The sequence below is a fragment of the Mauremys reevesii genome, linkage group 18 (assembly GCF_016161935.1).
Source record: "Mauremys reevesii isolate NIE-2019 linkage group 18, ASM1616193v1, whole genome shotgun sequence".
Taxonomy (NCBI): domain Eukaryota; kingdom Metazoa; phylum Chordata; order Testudines; family Geoemydidae; genus Mauremys; species Mauremys reevesii.
In genome coordinates, this window is record NC_052640.1 from 13,178,635 (window position 1) to 13,203,772 (window position 25,138).

Below are 25,138 nucleotides of genomic sequence, written 5' to 3' on the forward strand. Positions count from 1 at the left end.
CAGAGGTCTTGGACTGTGGTCTTTTGTGGGGAGGCCTGTTGTTTGGGTAGATGGCTCTTGCGGCCTGCCCTGGAGGTCTGTACTCTGACAGTTGGCTGTAGTGGATGCACCCAATGGATGGAGGCCTTCAGGAGGTTGAGAGAGTTCATGGGGAGTGTGGCTTGGACTGCTAAGAGTTGAGATGAGGGGGGTTAGCTGTGGGAACTTGGCTCCTTTTGATCCCTGCATAGGGGAGCTCAGGCAGGAAGAGCCAGCTTGCGAGTGGTAGGCCAGGGGCATGGGGCATAATATCGCTGTCACTCGAAGTCTCGTCTGAAGCATGCAGGACATCGTCTGACAGGGATCTTCCTTGGGATCCACGCAGTTTAATGCGAGGTCCGTGCCTAGCACAGTTACACTTTTACTTGCTCAGGGATGAAGCTCCTTGACTTCGGGTGCAGAACACGGATCTTGCTGGGTGCTGCTGCAGGCCTCCTGTTAATCCATCTAGCCATTCCACTCAACATGGGGGCGGGGGAGAGGTCTGAGTAGTTGCATCTGACCTTAGACGGAGAGTATGTCACTCCCAGAATGGATTCATTTGCGAGAAGCCCCATGCCAGGATCATAATGGGAATAATTTTAGAGATAGCCTCTTCCCACTGGAACTGATAAGAAAACTGCCACTGACTTCAACAGAAGCGGGATTGGGTCTCTGCCATTTCCATCTAAGAGTTTAGGACACCTGTAGCCCATAACCTGCTCTGACTTCCAGTTTGTTTCCAAGGAACAATTATTGTTGTGAAATACTTGTATTGGGGTATCAGGTAGGTAGAGCAGGGGTGGCCAACCTGAGCCTGAGAAGGAGCCAGAATTTACCAATGTCCATTGCCAAAGAGCCACAGTAATACGTCAGCAGCCCCCCATCAGCTTCCCCACTCCCGCTCCCAGCACCTCCCACCCACCAGCAGCCCCGCCGATCAGCACCTCCCCCTCCCTTCCCGCACCTCCTGATCAGCTGTTCCGTGGGGTGCAGGAGGCTCAGGGGGAGGAGTGAGGGCACAGCAGGCTCAGGGGAGGGGGTGGGAAGGGGTGGAGTGGGGGCAGGGCCTGTGGCAGAATCAGGGGTTGAGCAGTGAGCACCCCCGACACATTGGAAAGTTGGCGCCTGTAACTCCAGCCCCGGAGTTGGTGCCTATACAAGGAGCCATATATTAACTTCTGAAGCGCCGCACATGGCTCCGGAGCCACAGGTTGGTCACCCCTGAGGCAGAGGCATCAACTAAGATCAAGGCCCTATTGTGGGAGGCGCAGCACTTAGAGACATACACTTAAAGACAGTCCCTGCCCTAAAGGGCTCACAGTTTACACAGCTAAGCCAGACAAAGGGTGGGAGAGGAAACAGGCCTGTGTAGGCGAGGTGATTTGCCCAGGGCCACATGGCAGTCTGCAGCAGCGCTGGGAATGCAACCCAGGCCTCCTGAACCCATCTAATGGCCTCTCCTTTCCAGTTCTGAGGTGTATTTGCCTCCCACATCCATCCTCCTCCATGGTGAGACAAGGGCCCCAAGGCTGTTGGCCTTCAGGGCATGCTGCAAGAGCTATCGACTTGCCACTGGCTTTAGCCTGAGTGGTGGCTTTGGGGCCTTGGCTTTTATTAACTTGTGTTGTGTGTCTTTGTTATTTATTTAACTTGTGGGTTTTGTACCTGTGATGAGAGATGTATCTTAGAAGTGTAAAAATATTAATAAAATTCTAAAATACACCCTTCTAGTGAGAATGTCATTTGTCTGTAGATAGATGTGGCACTGCCTTGGATAGGCGTGTGATATTGGTTACAGTGCATTATCGTAACTGAGCACGAGGAAGCATAATTAAGGCTGTTGTGACCAGTAAATACAATTGCATTAAGTGGGATGTATACTGATCACCATGTTTGGGGTTGGGAAGGAATTTTCCCTCAGGTCAGATTAGCAGAGACCCTGGAGGTTTTTTGCCTTCCTCTGCAGCATGGGACATGGGTCACTTGCAGATTTAAACTAATGTAAACGATGAATTCTCTGTAACTTGAAGTCTTTAAACCATGATTTCAGGACTTCAGTAACTCGGTTAGGGGTCTAATCAGGGGTTGGGTGGGTGAGGTTCTGTGGCCTGCAATGTGAAAGAGGTCAAACTAGATGATCATGATGGTCCCTTATGACCTTAAAGGCTATGAGTCTATAATGTCATCTTTTTTCCCCCCTGTTTATGACTAATGTATAACTTGATGTCTCTTTGAACCTGGCTTTCAAGAGAGATGCCAGGTAGCATGAGCAAATATTATGCATTAATATGATATATAATGCTGGTGAGATGGTTCAATGTCTGGAACAATATGTTCAGTTTAGTACGCTTGACCTGTAGCTCTGATACCAACTTCCTGATCTTACTATGCATACTCACAAAGCAAAGAACAGCAAAATCATCTGTAAATCTAGCTATCTGCACATGTTACAATAGCTACATTTCAAATACAGTATTTTCTGAAACTCAGAGGTTTAAAGAGGAATTTTTACTTACTTCATCTTTTGCTTCTGTACCTTGCAACCTCCAAAATATTGCCTCACCGGGAATTGATGCTGAGGCTTCAGCAGTTAAAAAATAACAATAACAAAACAAGAGAGCTACAGCTGTTTACAAAATTCTGTCCAGCTGGCTTATGTGACAAGTGGATGCCAGATGGAGACTTTTTACACCACGCTTCAGCCCCAAATGACCTTTCAAGACAATTTATAAAGCCCCTGGCAAAATAAAGGTTCTGCTGGAAATCATGGCACCCTAGTGGTTGCAACGGCTTTTACATAGCCCCGGCCCTGCACTAAGAACCATGCAGGGCTGCGCCCACTTGCTTCTCGGAGCAAAACTGTCCCTTTGGGCCGTGCTCCATTTTGGAATCCGTTGGCATGAGAATATTGACGTTGCTACCATCCAGAACTCCATTGTCGGGACAAGCTGGAGAAGATAATTACGAGAGCTAATTCCTTTGTTACCAGGATGCCTGGCAATTTTAGGATTTGAAGTGGGGAACATAACTGGCATTACTATCTTTCTGTCCAGATTCCAGGTGAAAACACCATGTTCCAAAAAGCGTGTTCCTTTTAAATTTTAAATGGAGAGTGAATGCCTTGAGGGCAGAAATCAGGAATGAGTGCATTGCTTTCAAGCGGTTGTGTATTGCTGTCATTACCTGATTGTGCCTTTTTTGGGGGTAAAGGGGGACTCAGACGTATAATTACAGTGGAACCTGACTAATTCACAGAGACTGAAAGCCCCTGTTGTAAGTGACCAGATCTTGTGAGTTAGCCTTCCGATCTTGCAATGAAGTCAATGGGGGGCCCGCATGAAATAATAAAATAACAATCAAGGAGGCTGCGTCCAAAGATGCATTTAGTTCATTTACTTTAGCCGCTGTAATTTAGTTTGAATTCAGCAAAAGTCTTTCTTCCTGCCCTTAGATTTATGGAACACCTGTCCAGTGAAAATAGACAAAAATAGAAGGAAAAGCCCCAAATTCAGCCAAGTTCCCAAATAGTAAATATGATCATCCAAGGGGAAAATAAACAGTAAAGCCGATACGGCAGTCAGTGTACAGTACATGGTGCAGTATATTTTGTAAAAACAATGAAATCTTTGTAGTGGGAGACCTCACTACCGTAATCGTCTTTGAGGCCTCTGCTAAGAGGTGAGGAGGGTTCCCAGTTTCTTTGTGCAGATTTGGCAGCTGCAGTTTTTGTACTTCCTGTCACAGTTTGCAGGCTAAAACTGGGGAGATTCTTTCAGGCTTCTTGTTTTCCAAGACTTTGAGAAGGCGGTTGGGACTGACCTGCAAGCTGTCTACATGTAGGAATCCCAGTGATTTCAAAGGAAGTGCTGCATGGGATTGGGCTCTCCACCTACATGTGAGTTCACCCAGACTTTTTGGTTTGTTCCTCAAGCATAGGGCACGAGAGCCAGCCATGCTATAAGATCTGGGAGGTGGAAATGCATTCTGGGTATTTGATATTTAACTGAGCACCCCAAGCCTCCGACCTTCCTTCCAGAATTCCCATTTTGGGGGATACTTTTCTTTCTCAACAGCGGCAGGGTAGTGTGTTATAACAACACGGCCTACTGGGGGTGCAGTCAAACCCACCCTCCGAATAGACATGGGAGTTACAGAAAAGGAAGCTTTCCTCCCACAGAGATGGCCTGGTATATGGGCTTAACGCTTAGAACCCTGAGGATGAATAGATGACATCCTTGCGGTTCCAATACAAGGGACGGGAGACCCATCTCCTCTCCTCTGCCCCCTGTCGGTGATTCTGCTTTCTTTATGTATCCTCCCTTTATCTCTGGCTGGTGAGGAAGCCTTCCTACCTTCTCTTGGGACACCTCCTTCAGCTCTTGCTCCCTCGCTTTAATCCTCAATCCCAGCCTCGATCATGGAGCCACTTCTTACTGGTATAAGCTGGGGTGGGGGAGTTACAGGCAGGCCAGAGTAAAAGGAGATGTGTATGATGGGAACCATTTTAATTTCTGCCCTGTCAGCAGCCCAAAGGATCCCACCCACCTCTTCTTGCCAGTAGACCATCTCTTCCTCTACCACCCATGCACGCACACAATCACTGAACATTGTCCTAAGGGTTAAAAAAAATGAAGGTATCTCCATGTAGTTACCTGGCTGTTATGTTTATTCTAAGTCCTTCATTGTAATATTTTAACATCGTTAGCCATGAAGCAGTTTTACTTGGAGAAGAAAGCTTTCTTCTCCATAATATCCCCTCAGGGGTAGTCAATTATTTTTTATCAAGGTCCAAATTTCTTACTCAAGTTATAGTCAAGGTCCAGACTCTGGAGAAAATAATTTTTAAAAAGCATAACAATAATTATGCTAATAAGTAAATAAAATGATTTTGGGGTCCGTTCAAAAATGTCTGGCGGTCTGGATTTGACTCCCGGTCTGCCTGTTGACTACCCCTGTGTACATGAAGTCAATATGCCCAGTCCTGTGGATTAATAAAACTAAGGCAAGACTGTGGAGGTGGGAGAGACGAGAAGTGAAATTAGTATCTTCTGGCTTCATGTAAACCATTAAAATACCAAAACATCTCCCAGGTTACTGGGAACGGTCTGACTTAGAGTTGACCAGTAAGGACATTCAGAGCTCAGATGGTATTGTAGGGGTACCATAATAAAGATAACTGATGTCAAATGGTCATGTGGGGGAGGCAAGTTTTTCTCATTTAAACTGGACCAAATGTTGGTTTTTCCTCCATTAAATGGCACCATCTGGCATATGAGACAAACCTGATGGGAAAGAAGACTAGAAAAGCCTTTTCAATCTTTGCATTGTTGGCTGGTCAGAACGTTTTAACAATTTCTTTCTGTTCCCAGCTGCTTCGGTGCCAATGCCTTCTTCTCCAAGCTCAGGCTCTGGTAGCTCCTCCAGCAGCTCTTCCACTTCCCACCTGGCCTCACCTCCAGTAAGTACAACCCGCAGATGTACGGGGGTTTTGTTAACGTTCCTGGCGGTGCCTGGACTGTCTTATCCCCTTCTGTTTCACCGTCTCATTGGATCATACGACATAGGTCCTTTGCTTTCACTTCCTGAGGTTGCTGAAGATTGTAACACCTTAGTAATTCAGTCTGTGCCTGTTGCAAGCTCCTACGCAATATGACTTGGGTTGTGGTCCTAAGTGACTTTCTCTCTCCATGAGGAGTGCTTCAGTTTGTCTTTATCTATTATGCAAAGAGCCTAGAGTGAGCGAGGCTTGCATTAATGACACCAGCTGGTGTCAGTAGAGCTGTGAGACTCCTAAGAACTAGAACAAGCCATTAATTCAGCATCTAGCGCTGGCTGCCAGCTCTCTGCCCTCGAGCCAAGTTTGACAGCACAATCCACCTTCTTTTGCAAGGTGAACCTGCCCAGACGCACGTCCACCAAATCCGTCTGCTCAGACCCAGATCTGCCGCAGTCGGGAGAGTGGATCTGAACTGATGTCTGTCCTTGTTACTTAACCAATAAAACTTTCCTCTGAAGGGCTGAATATTAACCTGCCAGCAAAGTGACATTCCCCCAGCTCACCGAGTGGATATCAGAGACTGTCGGTGAAAGTTGCCTTTTGAACTTCTTTGTGCAGAGGAATATTGGTGGGGTGGGGAAAGAGGGAAATGGTTATGACTTTTCTTGTTCCTTCTTTGCAAGGTTGCTTTCTTATTAGGTATTTTGTTCTTCCTAATGTCCGTGGACCAGGGGCTCTGAACATGCAGGTTACATGCCTCAAGTGGTGTTGTGAGCAGGTGTTATGAGATTATGACGGGGGTGGGGTGGGGTGTGCATTCCTGGTATGGGAAATGTTGGGAACCCCTGCCCTAAGCTAACCCAAGAGTTCTGATGTGCAGGGTGATCTGGAAGAGGGGCTCTTTGCTCCCCATATCCTTTTGACTTCACCGAGTTGGGTCACCGGGGGCAAGAGTCTTGTTCATTTCTCTCCCTCCTGCAATTGTCACCCCTCTTCTCTGGTCATGAGAACTCTAGAACTCATGTCACACTTGGCTAGAGAACGTTGTGGCAGTCTCTCTTGCTCCTGAGCATCAAGAATGCCTAGCCTGCTCTCTGGCTTGAGCAGCACATGAGTGGTACAAATTCCCTGTCAAGCCATTGCGTTAGCAAGAGGTTTCGTATACTGGCCTTGGTCTAGGGACCCAGACATGGTTGATATGCTTCCTGCCTAAGGGATGGCAGAAGGGATCCTTCTCAGCCACTCAAGTTTCCCCGTTCCCATCCTTAGTGTCGATGTCATGGCACTCGTCCCTTCTGGCTGAGGGGAGGGTATGATGCAGCTCTCCTGGAGCCTGTCCTGCCACTGAAAGGACCATTTGGTATTGACTGACCACTGTGAGCTGCTCTTTATTCCCAGGCTTCACCCCCCACTCATTGCATCCCAGCCCCAGTGAAATATATTTGCACAGATCACGGACTCGCTGATGAGCCTACATTCTATAAGCATTCCCCAAATCCAGCTACTGCCGTGGAGTGAGCAGCCGCCTACCAGCAACAAAACTACCCCCTCCCCTCTCTCATCCTTCCACCTCGCATCTGTTCCTGGTTCTCCTTGTATTCCTTCTGTGAAGTGCTGGTGGTTTATCCATCAGGAAAATGTAAGCAAAGAGTGGTGCCTACCTCAAAGAAACTATTCTTATCTTGGGTGCATTTGACGTACCAGTGCCATGTTTTGGTGATCAAAAGAGGCACTGTTCTGACTTGGGTTTAGCTTTGAAAGATGCGGTTCTTTTGCACTCAGTAAAGGAAGCATCCGTTTGTGGCAAGTTGGTAGCCCCCCTTTCTCAGCAGAATTTTGGCTCTGGCTTTGCACAATTTAATTTAGAGAATCTAGCAGAATGATGAACTAGCTGTATTAAAGCCGGTGTTTGTTTGCTTTGCTTTAAGCAGTCCTTAGGAGAGATGCAGCAGCTGCGGGAGAAGGCTCTGGTGTCTCCTGCCCAGGATTCCCCTGGTTTTCTGCATGGGTCTAAGGACTCCGCTGAAAGCAGCAGCAAGAATTCCTCCTGCGACACTGATGACTTTGTGATGGTCCCAGCACAGTTCTCAAGTAAGCCACGCTTGTTTGTAGTGCGTTTAGAGATGGCACAGAAGTGAGGCTGTTTGTACACTGAGGACCACTTCTGGAAAGCCAAAACACTGATAGAGCTGTACATTTTGACTGTAAAGTGGGAATGTTTTGGTTCCCCAGACTGAGGAAACATCTGGCACGCTGATTGCTTTGTAGTACATTCTGTAACTAAATCGCTTCAAAGAAAGGATTTGAGGATAAGGAATCTTTCATGTCTAGGACCTGAATTGAGCACGAGAACTGAAAACCCAAGTGGGGGAGAAGCAATGTAGGCTCATAGGTGAATGTGGTGCTTGCCCAGAAACTGTTCTCATTCCATCCAATCTCAGGCCATCAATTTCATATTGTGGCACAGGATTGTACCCAGAGGCTGGATTTTAGAGTTCAAAAAGTCCCAGCAACAAATTATTTCTTCGTTTACTCAGAAAGTTGGACTTTTTAAAAATTCTGTCATAAAATGTGTGTGTGTGTGTGCGCGTGTGTGTGCTCTGCTCACAAACTTCATGTACGTAGCAGAAGTGTGTTCATATAAACACGTACATAAAGAATAGGACCCCAATTCAGCAATGCACCTAAGAATGTGCTTAAGTCAGCGCCTGTTCAGCAGAGCACTGAAGAACATTCTTACAGTTAAGCATGTGCTTATGGTAATTTGCTGAATTGGGAATGAGGCCCTCCCTTACTCATCACTCTTGCAAACATTTGAACTTTCCTGTAGGCTTGGACGGGAGAATGGGCTCTGCAGTGTGTGTCGGTGCATGTAATTAGACTGTGAGAGAAGAACTCAGCGTTGCTTTTACTCTCCCCAGTAACAGCAGTGGGAGCCGGGTCGTAACGTCTGACACTGTTCATGTTTCCAGCACTTTGGGGGTTTGGCAGGGGCGAGCTCTTCTGTGTATCCAGCTGCCACCTCACGTGGTCAGACTGGAATTTTGCCACTTGGGGCATAGATGTGTTTGAGCCCTACGTGCAAAGCATGCCACTGCGTTTGCAAAGCAGCTAACGGCTTGCACCAAGAGACGTGTGTCTATGCTCCAAAACACCTCTGTCGAGTCTCTTCCCCTTTCCAAAAATACCTCCTTTCAAACCAAATCTGTCAAAGCCTGAGGCTGTGGGGATCAGAACAAAACCAGCTGCTGACTGCACCAGTTCAGTGAAATGGAGATCCTAAAGGCTGCTTGGTATCCAAGTTCCTCTTGCTCTCGGAGAAGCACGAGGTTAAAATCAGTCACTCTGAACATATAAAAGCTTTTAAGGACGTGACCAAGACCTAATCCATTTCTTCACTTTCTTGACACGCAGGTGATATAACTGCTGAGGCAGCAGGAGGGAAACCCGTCCAGGACAGCCTGATGTACAGCGAGTAAGAGCGTTAGCCTGTTAAGCATTAGAATGGTCAGCCTCTGGCACAGACTCTGCATTCAGCTCTGCTGGGCTTGCGGGGATGGAGAAGGGACTTGGCTTCAGAGATGACTCCGTCAGTGACCTTGCTGCAGCTTGCTTCCTGTTTGCACCATAGAGTCTCCTTAAGGAACAATGTGAAGGGCCTGCCTATACAGCAGCCTGGAGCTGTGTTGTCATGGGGCCCCGAGACATGGGCTGTATTTTTAGCATAGAGAAATCCTTATAATTTTTTTGGCCTTCGGGATGGGGAATTTTAGTGACTCGTAGAGAGAGCAGGGAGACCGGGGAACTGCAGTGCTGTCTGATTCCATTCCCAGCAGTATGCCAGCATTCACTGGAAGAGGTTTGGGTTGGAACCCAGCCCAGCTTGCTGGCAGGCCGCTTTTCCATCTGCCAGGCAAAGTTCCCAAACCCTTTTCTCCTGCCCATATGCAAAGCCTTGCTGCAGACTTGCTGTAGCACTAGAATCCATGATGAGGTCAGTAATAGGAAGAACCCAGACCCTTTCCTTCTGTACCCCTCTGCCAGGGAGCATTTTTTTCTAGAGACACGGGGGAGGGAAAAGTCTTTATTCTAAGAAAACTGTGCTAAGAAAACTTGTCCACAGTCCCTCAACTTTGTCTTGAGGAGGTGGTGGTGTGTCTGATCCACTCTGCAGGCCTGGGAGTCAGGAGACCTGTGTGAGCTTCTAGACTTTGCCACTGACTTACTGGATGATCTTGAGCAAGTCTCTCAACCTCCCGATGGCTTGGTTATACCAGCAGTAAAATAGGGGGGTTGGTATCCATACACCTTTGCAAAGCATTTTGAGATCCGTGTTTGCAAGGAGCTGCATAAGGGCTAAAGGCTGACAATTTATTCCTAGACTGATGAATAATGCAGTGGGTTTGCAGCAGATGCTGCTGTTACTATCTTTCTTTTATTGATTTAATCTAACCTCAGTCCACTCTCGACCAAATTCACAGCCTTCCTGATCGTTGGGTTGCAGTTTCACTGGGTTTCTTGGGAGGGAGAAGGAAGAGTGGTAAAACCAGCCTCCAATTCCTCTTATAAAAAAAAAAAACCTCTCTGAGGACCCGATTCTCATTTACACCGAGGCCCATTTAAACTGGGCAGAAATTACATGTCCACCCACATTCAGGGCCCCTGGCCAGGGCAGAACAGTGGAGAGGGGAATGGGTTGCTTCCCACAGGCTGTGCAGGGACGCAGTTAACTTGCATTCAGTCACATGTGAAAGCAACACAAAGCCTTGGGTGGAAAAGCTGGGGTGGGGGAGGGGGAGCGGTCAGGAGCAGGGAAGTGCTGTTGCGTCTTAGGCTCTAACAGAACGGCTTCTCTCTCTCCCTTTCCAGGAGCTCCCTGGTTGCTTCGGCAGGTGTGGAGAGCCAGGCAAGGACGCCATCCCCTTCGCCCCCTTACAACACTTCTCCCAGCCCGGCAGGGTAAGAGGGAAGCTGGTGAGATTGTTCACCCCAAAACCAAGTGTTAGGCCTTGATCTAACTCCTGCGTCTTTCCACCCATGTTAATTTGGGGGTGGGGTCAGAACCTCCCGGTGAGGCTTGGCCTTGAGTTCAAGGGCAGCAGTTGCAACAACAATACAAAAAAAAACCACCAAAAAAACCCACCAGAAAATCTCTGCAGCTTCGGGTTCAGCCCCGTCGTGGGTGTGGAGCCTGAACTCCTCAACGACCTTCTCTCCTCCCAAGAAGGGCAAGAGGAGAAGGAATCTGAGCTTAACCCCCTGTGCTCTGGAGACCAAGGAGCGCCCTCAGCCCCCATCCTGAACTTTACTAATACTACAGTGTGACCCATTCGTGAGACCCCCCTGTGCCCAGCCCACAGAGAATATGAGTGTTACAACTAGAGAACCTGGCTCCTTAGCTCAAGCTATAGCTGCTCATGCTTTTAGCACTGCAGAGCCCTAGTTCAATCCCCAGTGTGCCAGCCAAAGTGGCGACCGTCACAGGAACCCAAAAGCACTGTTTTGGCTGGGACTTTTCCAATACCACCATGTTTTTCGTAGGGCGGGTTATCCATAAAGGGCTCCTCACTTGCATCACCCGTCTGTGTAGCTTATTCCTTGCGATGGCAGTTGGCAACGGGAGTGATTTTTGTTTCTTTGGGGAGCAGGGAAAAAAGGACATTGTATTTAACTAGGGGGAAAGGACCTCGCTGCTCAAGGCAGTGCTGGAACCCACCACAGATGTAGCCTCCTTGCTGTGAAGAGGCTGCGAGATGGAGCTTGTCTGATCTTCTGAGGCCTCAACAGTAGTGTGGCCGTGAGTTGCTGGCCTGGTGGGTAGGTGGCTGAATCTGGGAAGGTTGTCTCCTCATTTGGTCCTCCTGTTGAAGGAGGCAGGTGGGCTGGCTCAGATTTATTGAGTCTGCGTAAGGCCCCAAGCAGCTCTGTGCTCCACACCTGAGATGGGTCACTCCAGCTGTTAGACAGAGCTGTTCTGTTTGTAGTGAGGAACTGCAGTGGGTATTGGTATAACTGCTTGGCTGAGGGGAGCAGCAGGGGTATAGAACCTTCCCCCTTTTGGTCACAGGTTCAAATCCAGCTAGGCCAGTGCTGACAACAGCCCATGTGAAATAAGTTTAGGATCCAGCTGGCCACACACTGAAATCCGGCACCACCAGTGACTCTGCTTGGCTCTATTTGCTCGTAAAGATTGAATGCACATGATTGACTCCCACCCTTCAAGGTGGTGCATTGGCATAAGGAATCTCGCACTGCCTCCGCTCTCTGAGTACAGGGGATGACTTGCGTGTCTGAACCTGTCGACCGGGCACCTCTTACAAGTGGGGAAATTCACCCTGAAAAAACTTAAAATGCTAAAGAAGTCCCAGCCTTGCTTTGTGAAAATGCTCCTCACCCAGAGAGAGCCCACAATTATGTGCCGTTGCTTAAACCCGTATAAACATAGGGAAGAAATACAGCTCAAAGCCTTGCTGACATGATCGGACTAATTGGCAGGCACGTACCACGGCTCAGAGTTTAACTGCATGAGGCTTCTCATGCCGTAACCTGCTAAGCTTTTTAACAGCTTGTTCTTTAACTGATTCGTGTGCAGCCATGGGATCAGGGCTCATTAGAGGATTCGGGCTCGCTCTAAAGAGTGGTGGGTGGAAACGCACGGAAGGTCATTGCAAATGCTGGCTCGCTTTTCGCCCTGCCCTCTCTCCACCAAATCAGGATGCCTGAGTCCCATCGGCGTGGAAGGTGGAAAATCACTTCTAGTTACATGAGGGTCTAACATGTCACTACCCCACTCCCACACACTCATTCCCAATAGCCTGTGTGGAACAGATTCCAAACCCTGCTTGTACAGAGACCCCAAAGAGAAGCCTTCTACCCTTCCAGGAAGGGAAAGAGACCATTGTAATGTAGGATTGGAGCCTCCAGTCCAGTCCAACAAAATGGAGCACCTGAGGGTGCTTCTGAGCTGGTCCCTGCAGGGTGTCTTCACCATACTCAAGAATGGGCTCCGCTGCCCTTTGACTGCGGGATATGGCGCAGGCCTTCAGCGCTTTGCTGCGTGCCATTGGCAGCAGGAGGCAACACTGGCTTTTCACTCTCCCTTCGGCACCACTTCTTAGCAGGCTGGAGCTCTCCCTTTGTTTGTGCCTTCTGTCTTGTAATCAGCATTTCACCTCCCTCTCCCGCCCCTCCCTGCAGCGCTGGACGCAGCCCAAATGGGACAGATAGCAAAGGCTGCTTGAGATTGGCTGGTAGTGGAGTGTTTGCCTCTGGATGTCAGTGTGCTCTCTGGAACTACGCTCCTGAACGTTAACCAGAATGTCACCTGCCCAGGATTAACCCATATTAACAACTAGGCTTTTTTTCAATCACTTCCCCATTGAAGATGTATCCTAAAATTGTGTCTGTGTACCTCTTTGGATGTCTCTCAAAGTGATGGGTTTAATGCCACTTTCTGAGCACTTTTAGTGACAACTAATTAGCTGAACTCTCTTTCCTTCTTGATCTGTTGGGCTCTGAGAATTTCTGGACTGCTGTGGTTTGAAAGCTCTCCAGATATTTCCAATGTCTAATGCATACGAGGCTCAGGTTTAGTTACCAGCTATTTGTTGTCTGGACCGATTGATAAGTTTCCTACACGTCATCTAAATTTGACCTCCTCGTTTACAGCATACATGCGGTATGGAAAAGTGGGCTGGTAGTGGGACTTGATGTACAGTAGCTTTTAAATGAGGCCACTCTTTGACTCAGTAACTTCTCTTCTTTGAAAGATGCCGACCTGGGTTAGAAGTTCAGTCAGGCAACGTGCAAGGTGAAGAGTCCCTCCTTTATCCCTTAAAACCTCAGGTGTTGTTCCCACACACGGCTCTGTTAGCTCCCAGATATCTCCACCAAATCACTGTTCAGTTTATCTTATTGTACCCGTATATCCATATGATATGCCCAGTAAATTCCCCTTACCAAGGTCTCACTGTTCTGCTGACAAACTCCTTGATAGCCTGGACCTTAAATCTATGTCGTCATTCCTGGTTTTTCCCCCACTCTTTTTGCATGCACACGCACTAGGTTGTTGTTATGGGGCTGAGCTTATGGGACATTCCTAGCCTGATTATTCCGCGATGCGAAGCAGTAGTTCGCATAGACTTGATTGGGAAGGCTCAGCATCTCTGAAAACCAGGCTCCGAAGTGATTGTCTTGATTCTGTAGTTGCTTTGTTTTCTGGAGCACTTGTGCTGATGTCCCTGGGAGTTTGGAGAAAATATGAACACACAGAACAGAAGCTAGAACTGCATAGAATTAGCAAACTGCAGATGTTAAGGAGGAGAAGAGGAAAAGCCGGTCACATCTATGTCTTCCTGTTGTGTGAAAGGGTCTTTTTCAGCCCACTGGTGCTGCTCCAGTGGTGAGTGACTTCTTCATGGGCTATGGATCATGTCCTGGAAATCTGCCAGTAAGCTAAAACATATAGACATTGTCACCAGCAACTGCAGAGTATAGCTGGCCTTTGCAAGAAGCGCTTTTGGTCTTTTCTTTTGGCAGCTGTATAAGACAACAGCTCTAGTCTCTCTCTCTTTACTTCTTAGTTTACGTTTCTTCTTCTGCGTGTGTGAAGCATTTCTGCTCTGTGTTATGTACCAGTAGAACTGTTGGCAGTGTAGCCTCTGAGAGGGGGACCCAGATTCCCGCAGGGCAATGATTTCTGTGTCCCAGACTGACGAAGAGAAGACTACAGAAACCTCCGTCGCTGATAAGACCTTTCTATAGCTGTGCAACAGCTACCTATTTGGGGTTGGCTGCAGTGAGTGACACTGCCATGGCAATCAATCCTGGAATTCCCTGAAGACCTAAGGATTTTAGGAAGCCACTTAGTTGAATCACGCAGTGGTGCATTTTCATAGTTTTGTGTCGTATAGTATGCAGGCAAAGAATAATGGAGAAAACTGCCAGCTGAAGGGGATAGGTATTGGAGCTGAGCCGAATAGGCTGTTCGGACATAACTGGAAAGCAGGCTGTAGTTTGCAGGATGAGTCTAAAACACTCCACTCCTCTTGACCTCAGTGGGAATTCTGCTCAGTGTGTATAGCGGAGAGGCCCTGTATAATTTCCTCTCCAGTAGGCCGCCCTCCCCATTCTTAGCTCACTTGCAGACATGCTCATAGTCCCAGAGTTGTGTGCCTGCCTTGGAATGCTGAGACTCATGGAGATGCTGTCTCTTCGGTGATGACGCTGCATGAATCACAAGTATCTTTGGGCAACAAATGACTCTTTGCCAGTGTCCTTTGTGAGCAACGGCTGTTTAGCCTTCGTTCAGTGATGTGCTCCTTGGCCATGGATCTGAGGCTGCTGGAAAGTAGGCTGGTTGCAGCTTGGAATAGCTGAGATCTGATTTTCCTGGCGGGTGTGGTGCATCGTGTGTCTAACACAGCCTGTGGGCGAGAATCGCCCTGAGGAAGGAGAGGCGAGTGGTTTTTGGAGGTTGAGGTGGCCCTTCCTTTAATGGCTTTGAACTCCCTTCCAATACAAACTCGCAACCTGAGGGGAGGAGCGAGGTGGATGTTGCCCTGCAGACAGTCACTTAAGCAAGTTAATAAATCAGATTACGTCATTAAACGCTGTCTCCTCACAAGAGTCTTTATTTCTCTTTGAATTCCACAGCCGGCCAGGCCAGTTTTCCAGCAGCAAGTACGAGCACTCTGTCCCCATCCCGGTCCCAACGCAAATCCACAACTACCGGCGGATCGAACAGAACCTACAGTCTCCCAATCAACACGCTTTGCCACAGTAAGTGCTGAGGTGCGGGGAGGAGGTAATGCCACCTCCTGCTTATTGCAGGAGCCTTCAGATCTGCACTGTATACGTCATAAGAAGGTTTTACCGTCTGATTGGTCTCCATCCCTGTACACAATTTCCTGTTTTGCGGGTCCTCTCCCTGGCAATAGGTGGGCAGCCCAGCATGCCGAGTGCTAACATTATGTTTGTGGCATTTTGACACCAGTAATAGAATCTATTTGTGACAGCATACGTCCCTTCCCCACTGTCAGATCAGTCTCTCTGATGGAACATCCAAGGGAAAATGGTCTGTTTCGCAAATGGCTAAAACTTACAGACATTTTTGGTCAAACTACTGAAAATATGATTGAAACTCATTTTTATTAAAATCTGTTCACACGCTTAGTCACTCCACAAAGCAATGTGTCCTGTGTGACACTTCAATGTTAATGTGATGATGCAACATAATTAGTGCATGAGCAATTCATGCCTGTGAGGTAGAGCGCACATTGGGGAGCCAATCAGGATGAACCGGATATTAGTCTTGGACCATGAGAGTGATGCTTTGCATACTGCATAGATAGATCACACCTCTGAGGAGCACTTGGCTTCTGTCTGTTGAGATTGCCGCACACACACGTTAGTCTTACAGACTTGTCCTGTGGCTTAACCATGGCACTCCCAGTCAAAGGCCAATTGAAAGGAGAGCCATACAAGAAGCATGAGACCTTAAAGAAAGCCCATGTACCAATGGTGGAATACGTTCAAATTATTGACAAGTCGCAGCGTGTAAGCAGCAAGCAAAGAACCAAGTCTCAGCAGACGTATGACTTATTGCCAAGGTGAGTTTTGTGTATGTTTACATTCATTAGGGTTAACTTTCAGCGGGGGTTTGACATTCCTGTCAGACTGGTCTGCCGAGAGGCCTCAACCTGTTTTACAAAGGCCGATAATAGATCATGGTACTATTTGAACAAATTCTTACATTCTGGATAAACCCCTTTCTACTCTTACATGCCCCATATTTCCTGGAGCAGAGTTTGCTGCAGCTGTTGGGAGTTAAGAATGAGAAAAGAATTGACCATCACCCATAATAATTCTTGCTGCCTGCAAAGTCAAGGATCTGGAAAATTGGCAGATATAGAGAATGTACCTGTGATATGGATACCAGGGACTGGAATTGCTGGTTCAGATTCACAAACTATAGTCTACCAGTCTGGGATTAAAGTATCATGTTCATCTGCTTTATTCAGCATGAGTGCAACGATGAGACTAACATAACTTCTGAAATCTAAAGAAAACCCAGAGCATCTTCTAAAAATTATCAGCCTCATGCAGAGCAGCATCCTTGTCTCCAGGAGGCCTTGTGCTCAGCAAATTTGTTTCTTCCTCCATGCAGCAGGTGCAATACACATCCTCCAAGAAGAGAGGGAAAACCTTATCAAGCTAAAAGATGTAGTTGGGACTCAGGTTGCCTATCAAGCATACTTAGGACAGTGACCATAATTCCTTATCAGTCATTTGACCAAATGTCTTAGTTTTAGGCCTGGTCTACACTAGGGACGGGGTTCGATCTAAGGTACGCAAGTTCAGCTACGCGAATAGCGTAGCTGAAGTCGAAGTACCTTAGTTCGAATTACTTACCCGTCCTCACGGCGCAGGATCGACGTCCGCGGCTCCCCCGTCAACTCCACCACCGCCGTTCGTGGTGGTGGAGTTCCGGAGTCGACGGGAGTGCGTTCGGAGTTCGATATATCGCATCTAGATGAGACGCGATATATCGAACTCCGAGAAATCGATTGCTACCCGCCGATATGGCGGGTAGTGAAGACGTACCCTTAGACTCAAATTTGGCTCTCGGCTACTTGCTCACAGATCCCACAGAAGTCAGGGATAGTTGAATGCCAAGTATCGGGGGTGGGGGGAAATTGACCATTTTACCAGATTACCTAGGACCACGTGATGCAGACAGACTAAAAGTTTTAACAGTTACCAGGATAATTTGGCAGTGTGACTGGAAGGTATGTACATCATGAGTGCAGTATGTTTGTGTCCAGATGTGACATGTGGTACTGATAGCCATGTGGTAATTTGCATTTTTCTGTGACCACCTCACCTGTTTTCTGCTGGCTAATTCCATCTCTCTCACGGGGCTGCTTGTCATGTCTCTGAGCAGTTTCAAGCCGCTGTCATTTTTAAACTGTTTCCTTCTTATGGTCCAAAGATGGACTAGCCCCTTTAAAGTTACGCTGAAGCAAGTTCAGGACAGACTGCGTTCAGTCTTGAACCAATGATACTATTGAGATCTGATACCTAATAAACCATATGAAGTACAAACACTTTCTGCATCCCATTGAAGGGTCTAAACATCTTTTCTCTGTGCTAGGCTCTTGTTTCGTGTTTGTGTGCAATACATACTTTTTTTGGGGGGTAGGGGTAGGGGGTGATACATAATTTTATTTCATGCCCAGATAGCATGAGCTATAAATTTGGAACATCCTCACTTATAGAAAAGCTTTTTTAGAGTATTTTTATATGCAGTTTGAGATCCAGGAAAGTACCAATAAATATTTTAAATCTTGTTCCACTTACAGCATTGTTCCTGTAAAGCAGGTGGCATAATAAAATATATAATGGTGTTTCTTAAAGAATGTAATGGCATTTATTTGATATGACCTGGATAGCTTCCTCTTGGCTGCATCATTCACGAGTAAAGTGTATAGTCACACCAATAGAATCTTTATGTCATCGGATTACATATGCCTGCATTCCTGCACCTTAATCTTACAAAGAGAGAAAGTATAGTGTGTATTCCTCATAGTATGATATATTGAGCTGAGTAGTTCTTTCAAATCACTCACCGATCCCTTTCCAAAAAAGCCACCCGTGGGTTGTGACCATCACATATTTTTTTGAAATGACTGACTGAAAATGAAATTTTTCGCAAGAGTTGACTGAGAGTGAAAATAGGGATTCATGTGAGAAAAGGATTTTTATTTTTTTTTGTTATTCGGGGAGCCTGAATGCCATGCCCAATGGCTGCAGAAGGGAATCTTGGTGAAGGAGGTTGCCCTGGTAAAAAGAGTGTGAGTGTGTGTGTGTGATTATTTTTTCCTGGAAAGAAAAAATAGTGTGAGATACCAAAAACAGTATTCCTGTCTCTCTAAAGGATCAAGGTCCTGATGGATCCACTGTACTCTGTTTCCCCTTCTATTTGTTTGCAGGATCTGGGCAATACTTTAGGAGGATGGATCAGTGTCATTTTTACTCTTTAAGGCCGAGGTTTTTTTAAGGGAGTTAGTAGCTCGGACTCTCTTTTGAAAATCTGAGCATAAAATAATTCCTCTGTATGCTCAGTCACTCCAGTTGTAATGGCCACGCACCGCTCTGGGGTGCTTTGTACCCATTCCTGACTTGACTCAAAGCTCTCTGAAGCAGTAACTCATTTGGCACAGCTCACCTATTGTACAACACCATGCGCGCCTAGGGAGCTATCTAATTAAAAGACTGCTGTAACCAGCAGCCCAGCATTGATAGGCAACGACTAGGATAACAAATCACTAGGCGTTTTTTGATAGAGTTATTAAAACAAACTGGTAACATGAAAGATCTGAGTCTCTGGCTTCCAAGGGTGGGGTGGGGTGTGTGTGTGTGTGTGTGTGTGTGTGTGTGACTAAAAATGATGAGAATCCCCTAATGTCCCTTTCAGAGCTAAGCTAACGGGAGCCTTTCTTTCAGCGTGCATTGTAAGCTCCTTGTTCTGTTTGTATGGCACACAGCACAGTGGGGGCCTGGTCCTAGGCACTACTGCAATACAAATAATAAACAATTAATGAAGATCTGGCTTGGTGGAAAGTAGCTGGGGAAGCTCAGATGGCCGGCGATGTTGTTTTCCTTGCCCCTCTTTAGTGGTGTCTTGAATAACCTGTGCATTATTGCTGTTTCCAATAAGGTCTGGCACAGTCCGAAGATCAAGCAGTACAAGCCCTCTTGGGTTTGCTAAAATCGGTGCTTCCCCCCCTTTCTCTGGAGAGCATGGAGCTGTGCCATCCCCCAGACGGTTCTCCTTCGGCGGTGCTAAGCCTTACACCCCGTCCCCACAAGGTAAGGTGCCAGGCAGCAGAGCCCGGCATGTTGCGACCACTGCAAAATCGGGCACCTCATTTTCCTAGAAAAGGAAGATGGCCTAATGGTTACAGTAGGGGGGCGGGGATTGTTGGGTTGTATCCCTGGTCTTGGCACTGACTTGCCTGACAAGTGTGTGTACCTCAGTTTTCCCATCTGTAATACGGGGATAATACCCATTTGCTGCATGAGACGTGAGGTTTGCTTAATGCTTGGGAACCACCTTGCAGTCCTCTGGTGAAAGGCCCCATGCAAGTCAGAATGTTCATGTTACATGTGAAAGCAAGCCAGATGAGTCCGGAATGAAAGGCTTCAACTGCTTCCTTGGGCCCTGCCAATCAGCCTTTCGCATGGTGGAGTGAACAGTGGATCTTCGCTCAGGGCCTGCTTATGAAAAGAACTGACATTCAGCCGCTGCACTGAGTCCTTGTTTGGTCTGTTGTCATGCAGCAGCCTTATCCCGAACGAGGGACAAGAGCAGAGAAACGAAAGAAAGAAGGGCCAGATTTTCAAAAGAACTCGGCAGCTCCCATTGCTGTCAGGGGAGGGCGAGGGTGGATTTCCCCCTTGTTCTCAATGGGACCTGCTGGCTTTTGAGCTCTTTAAAAAATCTGGCCTCAGTTGTGTGTCTTGGGAATCCAGAATCTTTTCCAGTGCTGATTTCAGTTAAAAACGAATTTTACCCCAGAGAGTTGGGTCCCCATCGCAATCGTGATACATTCAGTCTTATCGGTGTTTAGTGTCGTTACTGATTAACGAACAGGGGGTGACGTTCTGGTCTCACTCAAGTCAATGGCAAAACTCTTGTTGACTTCAGTGGGGCCAGTATTTTGGCAAGGTCAATGGAATCCCCAGGGGTAACCTTCTCGGTATCAGATAACCTGACCTAGACACTACAGGGCGATTCAAGGGCAGGGCGTTCGGGGATAAGATTAGCCCTGTTCCGCATGTGTTGTGATATGGAGAACTAGGTAAAGGGGTGGACTTGGATTTTACTAGATCCTTTACATCTCTGAAGTCTCCAATCCCATGTTTACAGGACTCATATAGGTGGGGAGCCAAGGTTTTCCTATTTGATTTCTTTAATTAGACCCCAGAAGTTAGGATGAACTTCTGATCACGCTTCCTAAAACTCTCAGACTCCTTTCTCACATGTTCCCTGGAGCGTTTCAGTCCTTGTATCCTACACCGAGGGAGGAGAAGGGAAGAGGTAGTAGCTGACTAAGTGCTTCTTGCTCTCAGATGAGTCTGTGGCGAAACTTACTTATCTAATGTGGTTGCGGCATCATCTGGGAAAACCTAATACTGTGTAAACCTTTTGATTGTGTTCCCCTTAAAGTCGGAACAATTCCGGAGCAGCCCGGCCAGACTGTTTTCTTCTCCCCACCTGGAGCAGAAACGAGAAGCAGGATCCCTATGCCTGGTATGTCCATATTGTGTTTATCTTCCTCTTCGCTTTCTGCCTCCCTCACATGAATAAGGGGCCGGACACATCAGAAATGTGCTCTCCAAAGGGCTTTGGGTACAATATTGTCCTTCTCTGATGCTTGGCTCAGACAGGAAATGCTTTGTGATGAGAAGCGAATCCTTACCCATTGGCTCCTCCCCCGCCACTCCCCAGCTGTTGCTGTCCTTATACCAGGGTGGCATGAAATTAACATGTTTAAATGGTGCTCACGGGTTGCACATGACACAAACTCTGGCTTGTGTCTTGGAAGTCACTGGTTTGTGCGGTGTGGTTTGTGCGGTGTGGAAGTCCTGAATCCTCCTCCTCCTTACCCCCGTGTTCTCTTAAATCCGCCTTGCTAGTTGCTGGGCCAGACAGCTCTGACAATGTGCAGTGTCCCAGCAGGTGAACTCGAGCAACGACTGCCCCCTCATTTCATGAGCCCCTGGAGTTTAGGCATCCACAGGTCAAAGCCTAAATCAAGCCTGAAAGTTTGGGGACACGTTGCTGAGAACAGAGTCTGGACTTGACCATGTATTGAAGGGTTTGATCTGTAGGTGCCTAGGACAAACTTGCCTCCTCTGCTTTCTTAAGGCTTCCCTGTAGGTCCTAATGTCAAACCAGCTTGCAGAGTTAGAACCAGAGAATGACTGTGTGTATGTGGGGTGGGGGGGTGTTTGGATTCTCTAGGTGCCTCAGTGCCTGAGCACTCTTCCCGAGGGATGGGCTGCCGGCTTCACAGCGCTCCCAACCTGTCAGACTTGCATTCCTGCCGGCAGAAGATCACCAAGCAGCATTCTGACCCTCTCGTTGCTCACTTTGGACACGCTCCCGTCAGCCAGCCCCTGCAGGTTCATGGCTTGCAGCCCTGCCGACAGCTGAGGTCCTCACCAAAGCTGTCTGAATTCATGCAGAGAAGTCCCTTGCCAACTATCTTGGGCTCCCCTACGAAGGTATTCTGTGGATTCTGCCTTGCAGCTCAGTCTGGCGAGTTATTCTGGAGTAACTAACTGTGTTTAGATGAAACTGGTTCGGATTTGCCGCAGCTGGTTAGTTGTTCCTCAAGGGCTGTTTAGTGATCTGTGTCCAATGAGTCAATGCTCCTGTTCCTAGCGGACAGATCTCGCTTGGCATCAGTGTCTGAGCAGTGAGACCAAGGATCTGAGAGGGCCCTGGCAATGAGCTGCCCTATCTCTACAGATTAGGACTGAGGCATAGCAGTGGACTTCTGTGTGGGGCTGAGTTCCACAGTGCGTCTGGGCTTGTAACGCAAGGCTTTGCCCTACAAGCATCCTGAGGGTGGTAGCCATAGAGATGGGAGCCCTGATGTCTGCCTGTGAAGCGGACGCGATAGCTCCCCTTTGGTCTCCACTTGTATCAGAGAGTTCACAGAGTTTAAGGCCAGAAGGGACCACCAAATCCTCCAGGCTGCCCTCCTGTGTATCACAGGCCATTAAACATCACCAAAGTGCTCAGCCCAAGAAGTTGGATTAGACTAGAGCAATTTCAGTCCTCAGGAGACTAAGCTGGTCATGAGCCAAAGGCAGAGACCAGGAGAGATTGAGGTGTCCTCAGTGTCCGAGGTCCCTGCAGTGGAGGGAACAGTCAGGCACAGCTCTGAAGCGGCACGTAACATTCAAAAATGTGTTAGGCAGCTGCCTTTCCTCTGGGGCTGGGGAGGGCCGAGATGTTTTCAGCCCCAGTTTCATGTATACAGCTTCATTTACAAAAACCAAAACTGGCTTGATGAGAATATTTACAAATAACTCACTGAGAAACCCCAACTCTCTCCTTTCTAGGCTATGTCCCCTTTTGAGTTCCCCAAAACTCCCAGCTCCCAGAACCTGCTCACGCTCTTGGCCCAGCAGGGAGTCATGATGGCCCCAACGCGGAACAGGACTCTGCCAGACCTGAAGGAGAAGGGACACTTCCATTGCCAACAGGCTGGCTTGGGCTTGCGGCCTGTGGAAGAGATTAAGGGCAGGTAAGATATCGGCGTGTTCTGTCATAAAGTACGTCGTATTGTGAGGCTTGGTTGGTAGACATGGGGGAAAGGCAATCCCCTGCCCTTTGACCAAGCACTTGCAACTACACTGCATTTTACAGTCATCAGCCAGTATTCACAATAGGCCTGTGTTGCAGGCACATACTAACCCTGACTTTTATAGGCTTCCTAGGCAGAGGCAGGCCATGACCTAAATTCGTAATTTTGGGTGTCCTCATTTTTGGCTGTATAAAGAGGCCTGAGCTGGGATTGGGACCTCAGGCTGGGATCCAGGCTGTCAGTTACACTAGGCTACCACCATTTGCACGAACACGCTGATTGCTCCATTTGGAAATGGTTCCTGCAGTGAGGAGGCCACCGCCCCTTGTAACAAAATACCCAGCTTCCTGAACGGAGATCCCTTTAAAAAACAGCCATCTACCACGGAGGCCATTTCAGGGCCTTCACGCTGCTGTGCTGTCATTAGTCTTCTCTAATTGTCCTCCTGATGCGGGGTGTTCGTGGGGCGAGTTCAGCTCTCTCCTGGGTTCATCCTGAATAGCCCCATATCGAGTGTTGCAGTTCTGTCCGTCCGGGGAGGGGGCAGGGTTTGCTGCAGAGGAAGGAGTGAGGCCTGAAGGAAAGCATTTCTGTGGCAGAGCTCCATCGGTGAATGCTGACAGGAAGGAGAGATCATCGAAAGGAAGGTGTTGATGCAAATAGCTGGGCTACTAGCTGTTCCCTGTCCCAGCCAGAGATGCCCCCACGGCTCTGATATAGCGGAGTAAAGAGCATCGCAGGCTAACAGCTGCTTCAGCGTTGAGCCATTTGCCATGCAATGTGCAGAACAGGTGGGGAGGCGGAATGGCACAGATCAGGGAGTGGAAGTTCACTGAAACCTCAGGCCTTTCTGAAACCATCTTTGTCTTCCTGCATCACATTTAATTTTCTCTCTAGATCTCTGAGCACCGGCCGCCTCACTGACCTGCTTCTCAAGGCTGCCTTTGGGGCTCAGATCTCGGAAGCTGGCAGCAACGACAGCCTGAACAATGAGAAGCCAATGGAGATCACAGGTATGAGGGAAGGCCACGCGGCCTTGGTAGCGTGTCTCAAGTTTGCCCAGTTCTTGCTTTCCAGGGCTTTGTGTGAATGGGAGATCTCCGGTCTCCTTGCCTGGGAGCAGGAACTGACTGCTGTATCTGATATGGGGATAACCATGCTTCTTCCTGTGTAAAGCACTTGGAGACCTCGGGATGAAAAGTGCTGTGGAAGAGCTGGGTATCATTATTACTTATTATCTCAGAGGTCTATTTTATGATGAATATTTTAATGGGAACAATTGAATAAGCATCGAATGCTTTTCAAACATGCCTTCACCCTCGCGGTGTTCCTGGGAGGTAGAGGGACATATGATCTCCACTGTGGCGGAGAGTCGCGTAGGAGGGGGCCCTCCTCTGAGGAGCTGCAGGAGTCGGTAATCTAGTTGGCAGTGAGGCCACGTAACGCCGCCGGTGCTCTTTGGTTGTGCCCTGTTTGTATGCAAGCCTGTGTCATTTCCTTTGTCAGCGGGATGCTTGGAAAGGGAGCAGTGGAATCTGAAACGAGCGGGTGGGAACATCTTGAGGTTGTGAGGAGAGTAAAAGCTGCTCCTTTTCACTCTTCTTCTGTAGCTCCCTCTGCTGCTTATGGAGGAAACCTATACTGTGGGGCTAGAGCTGGGGGCTCTCTGAGCTCTTCCCCAGTGATCTTCACGGTTGGATCCCCTCCCAGTGGGACAACACCGCCACAAACCACTAGGACCAGGATGTTTTCAGGTAATGGCCCTACCTGTCTGTCTGGAAGGTGGTGACGGCAGGCCTTCGTGCCACAGGCTTTGCTTTCTGTTGTTGGAGCACTGGCGGCACAGAACGGTTTAGCAGAATGGCCTGAACGCCATTGAGATTATAACCCTGGCAAATACTAACCCAAGTTATTACTGAAAGCTCTTTCCGTTGCTTTGAGGATGAATATGGATGATCAAGAGAGATGCAAATATTTGTTACTTTATTTCTCTCTCTACTTCAGGAATAGCCTTTTTTAGTACTTTCCTATCAGAACAAATATCCACGTGAGTCAGTTCACCCCCTGTAAATAATGTTGTTCAATAGGAAATGACTGTGTGCTTAATAGTTAACTTGGGGAACTGCTGTGCTCATCATTATGAGTCTGCATTGCTCCATCAAGCTGTACAGTTTAATTAAAGGACTGGCTTTAATACCTGATTAAGGAGACCACCCTGTGAGCCGTCTTTCTTTCT

The 25,138-nt window shown here is 47.9% G+C and overlaps 1 protein-coding gene across 5 annotated transcripts in view; it reads left to right on the forward strand.

Moving 5' to 3' along the window:
* The window catches only part of ULK1 (unc-51 like autophagy activating kinase 1), a 129,141-nt gene that overhangs the window by 87,913 nt on the left and 16,090 nt on the right, over nucleotides 1-25,138 (forward strand). For 4 of the 5 annotated variants that reach the window (XM_039505103.1, XM_039505105.1, XM_039505101.1 and 1 more), the window contains 11 exons: nucleotides 5,391-5,479; nucleotides 7,447-7,609; nucleotides 8,933-8,993; nucleotides 10,388-10,477; nucleotides 15,173-15,298; nucleotides 19,239-19,390; nucleotides 20,751-20,834; nucleotides 21,549-21,811; nucleotides 22,658-22,842; nucleotides 23,800-23,915; nucleotides 24,513-24,656. In XM_039505103.1, the coding sequence (XP_039361037.1) occupies nucleotides 5,391-5,479; nucleotides 7,447-7,609; nucleotides 8,933-8,993; nucleotides 10,388-10,477; nucleotides 15,173-15,298; nucleotides 19,239-19,390; nucleotides 20,751-20,834; nucleotides 21,549-21,811; nucleotides 22,658-22,842; nucleotides 23,800-23,915; nucleotides 24,513-24,656 (1,473 nt within the window). The remainder of the gene's footprint in view (nucleotides 1-5,390; nucleotides 5,480-7,446; nucleotides 7,610-8,932; nucleotides 8,994-10,387; nucleotides 10,478-15,172; nucleotides 15,299-19,238; nucleotides 19,391-20,750; nucleotides 20,835-21,548; nucleotides 21,812-22,657; nucleotides 22,843-23,799; nucleotides 23,916-24,512; nucleotides 24,657-25,138) is intronic. The other variant, XM_039505102.1, reaches the window with a different exon arrangement.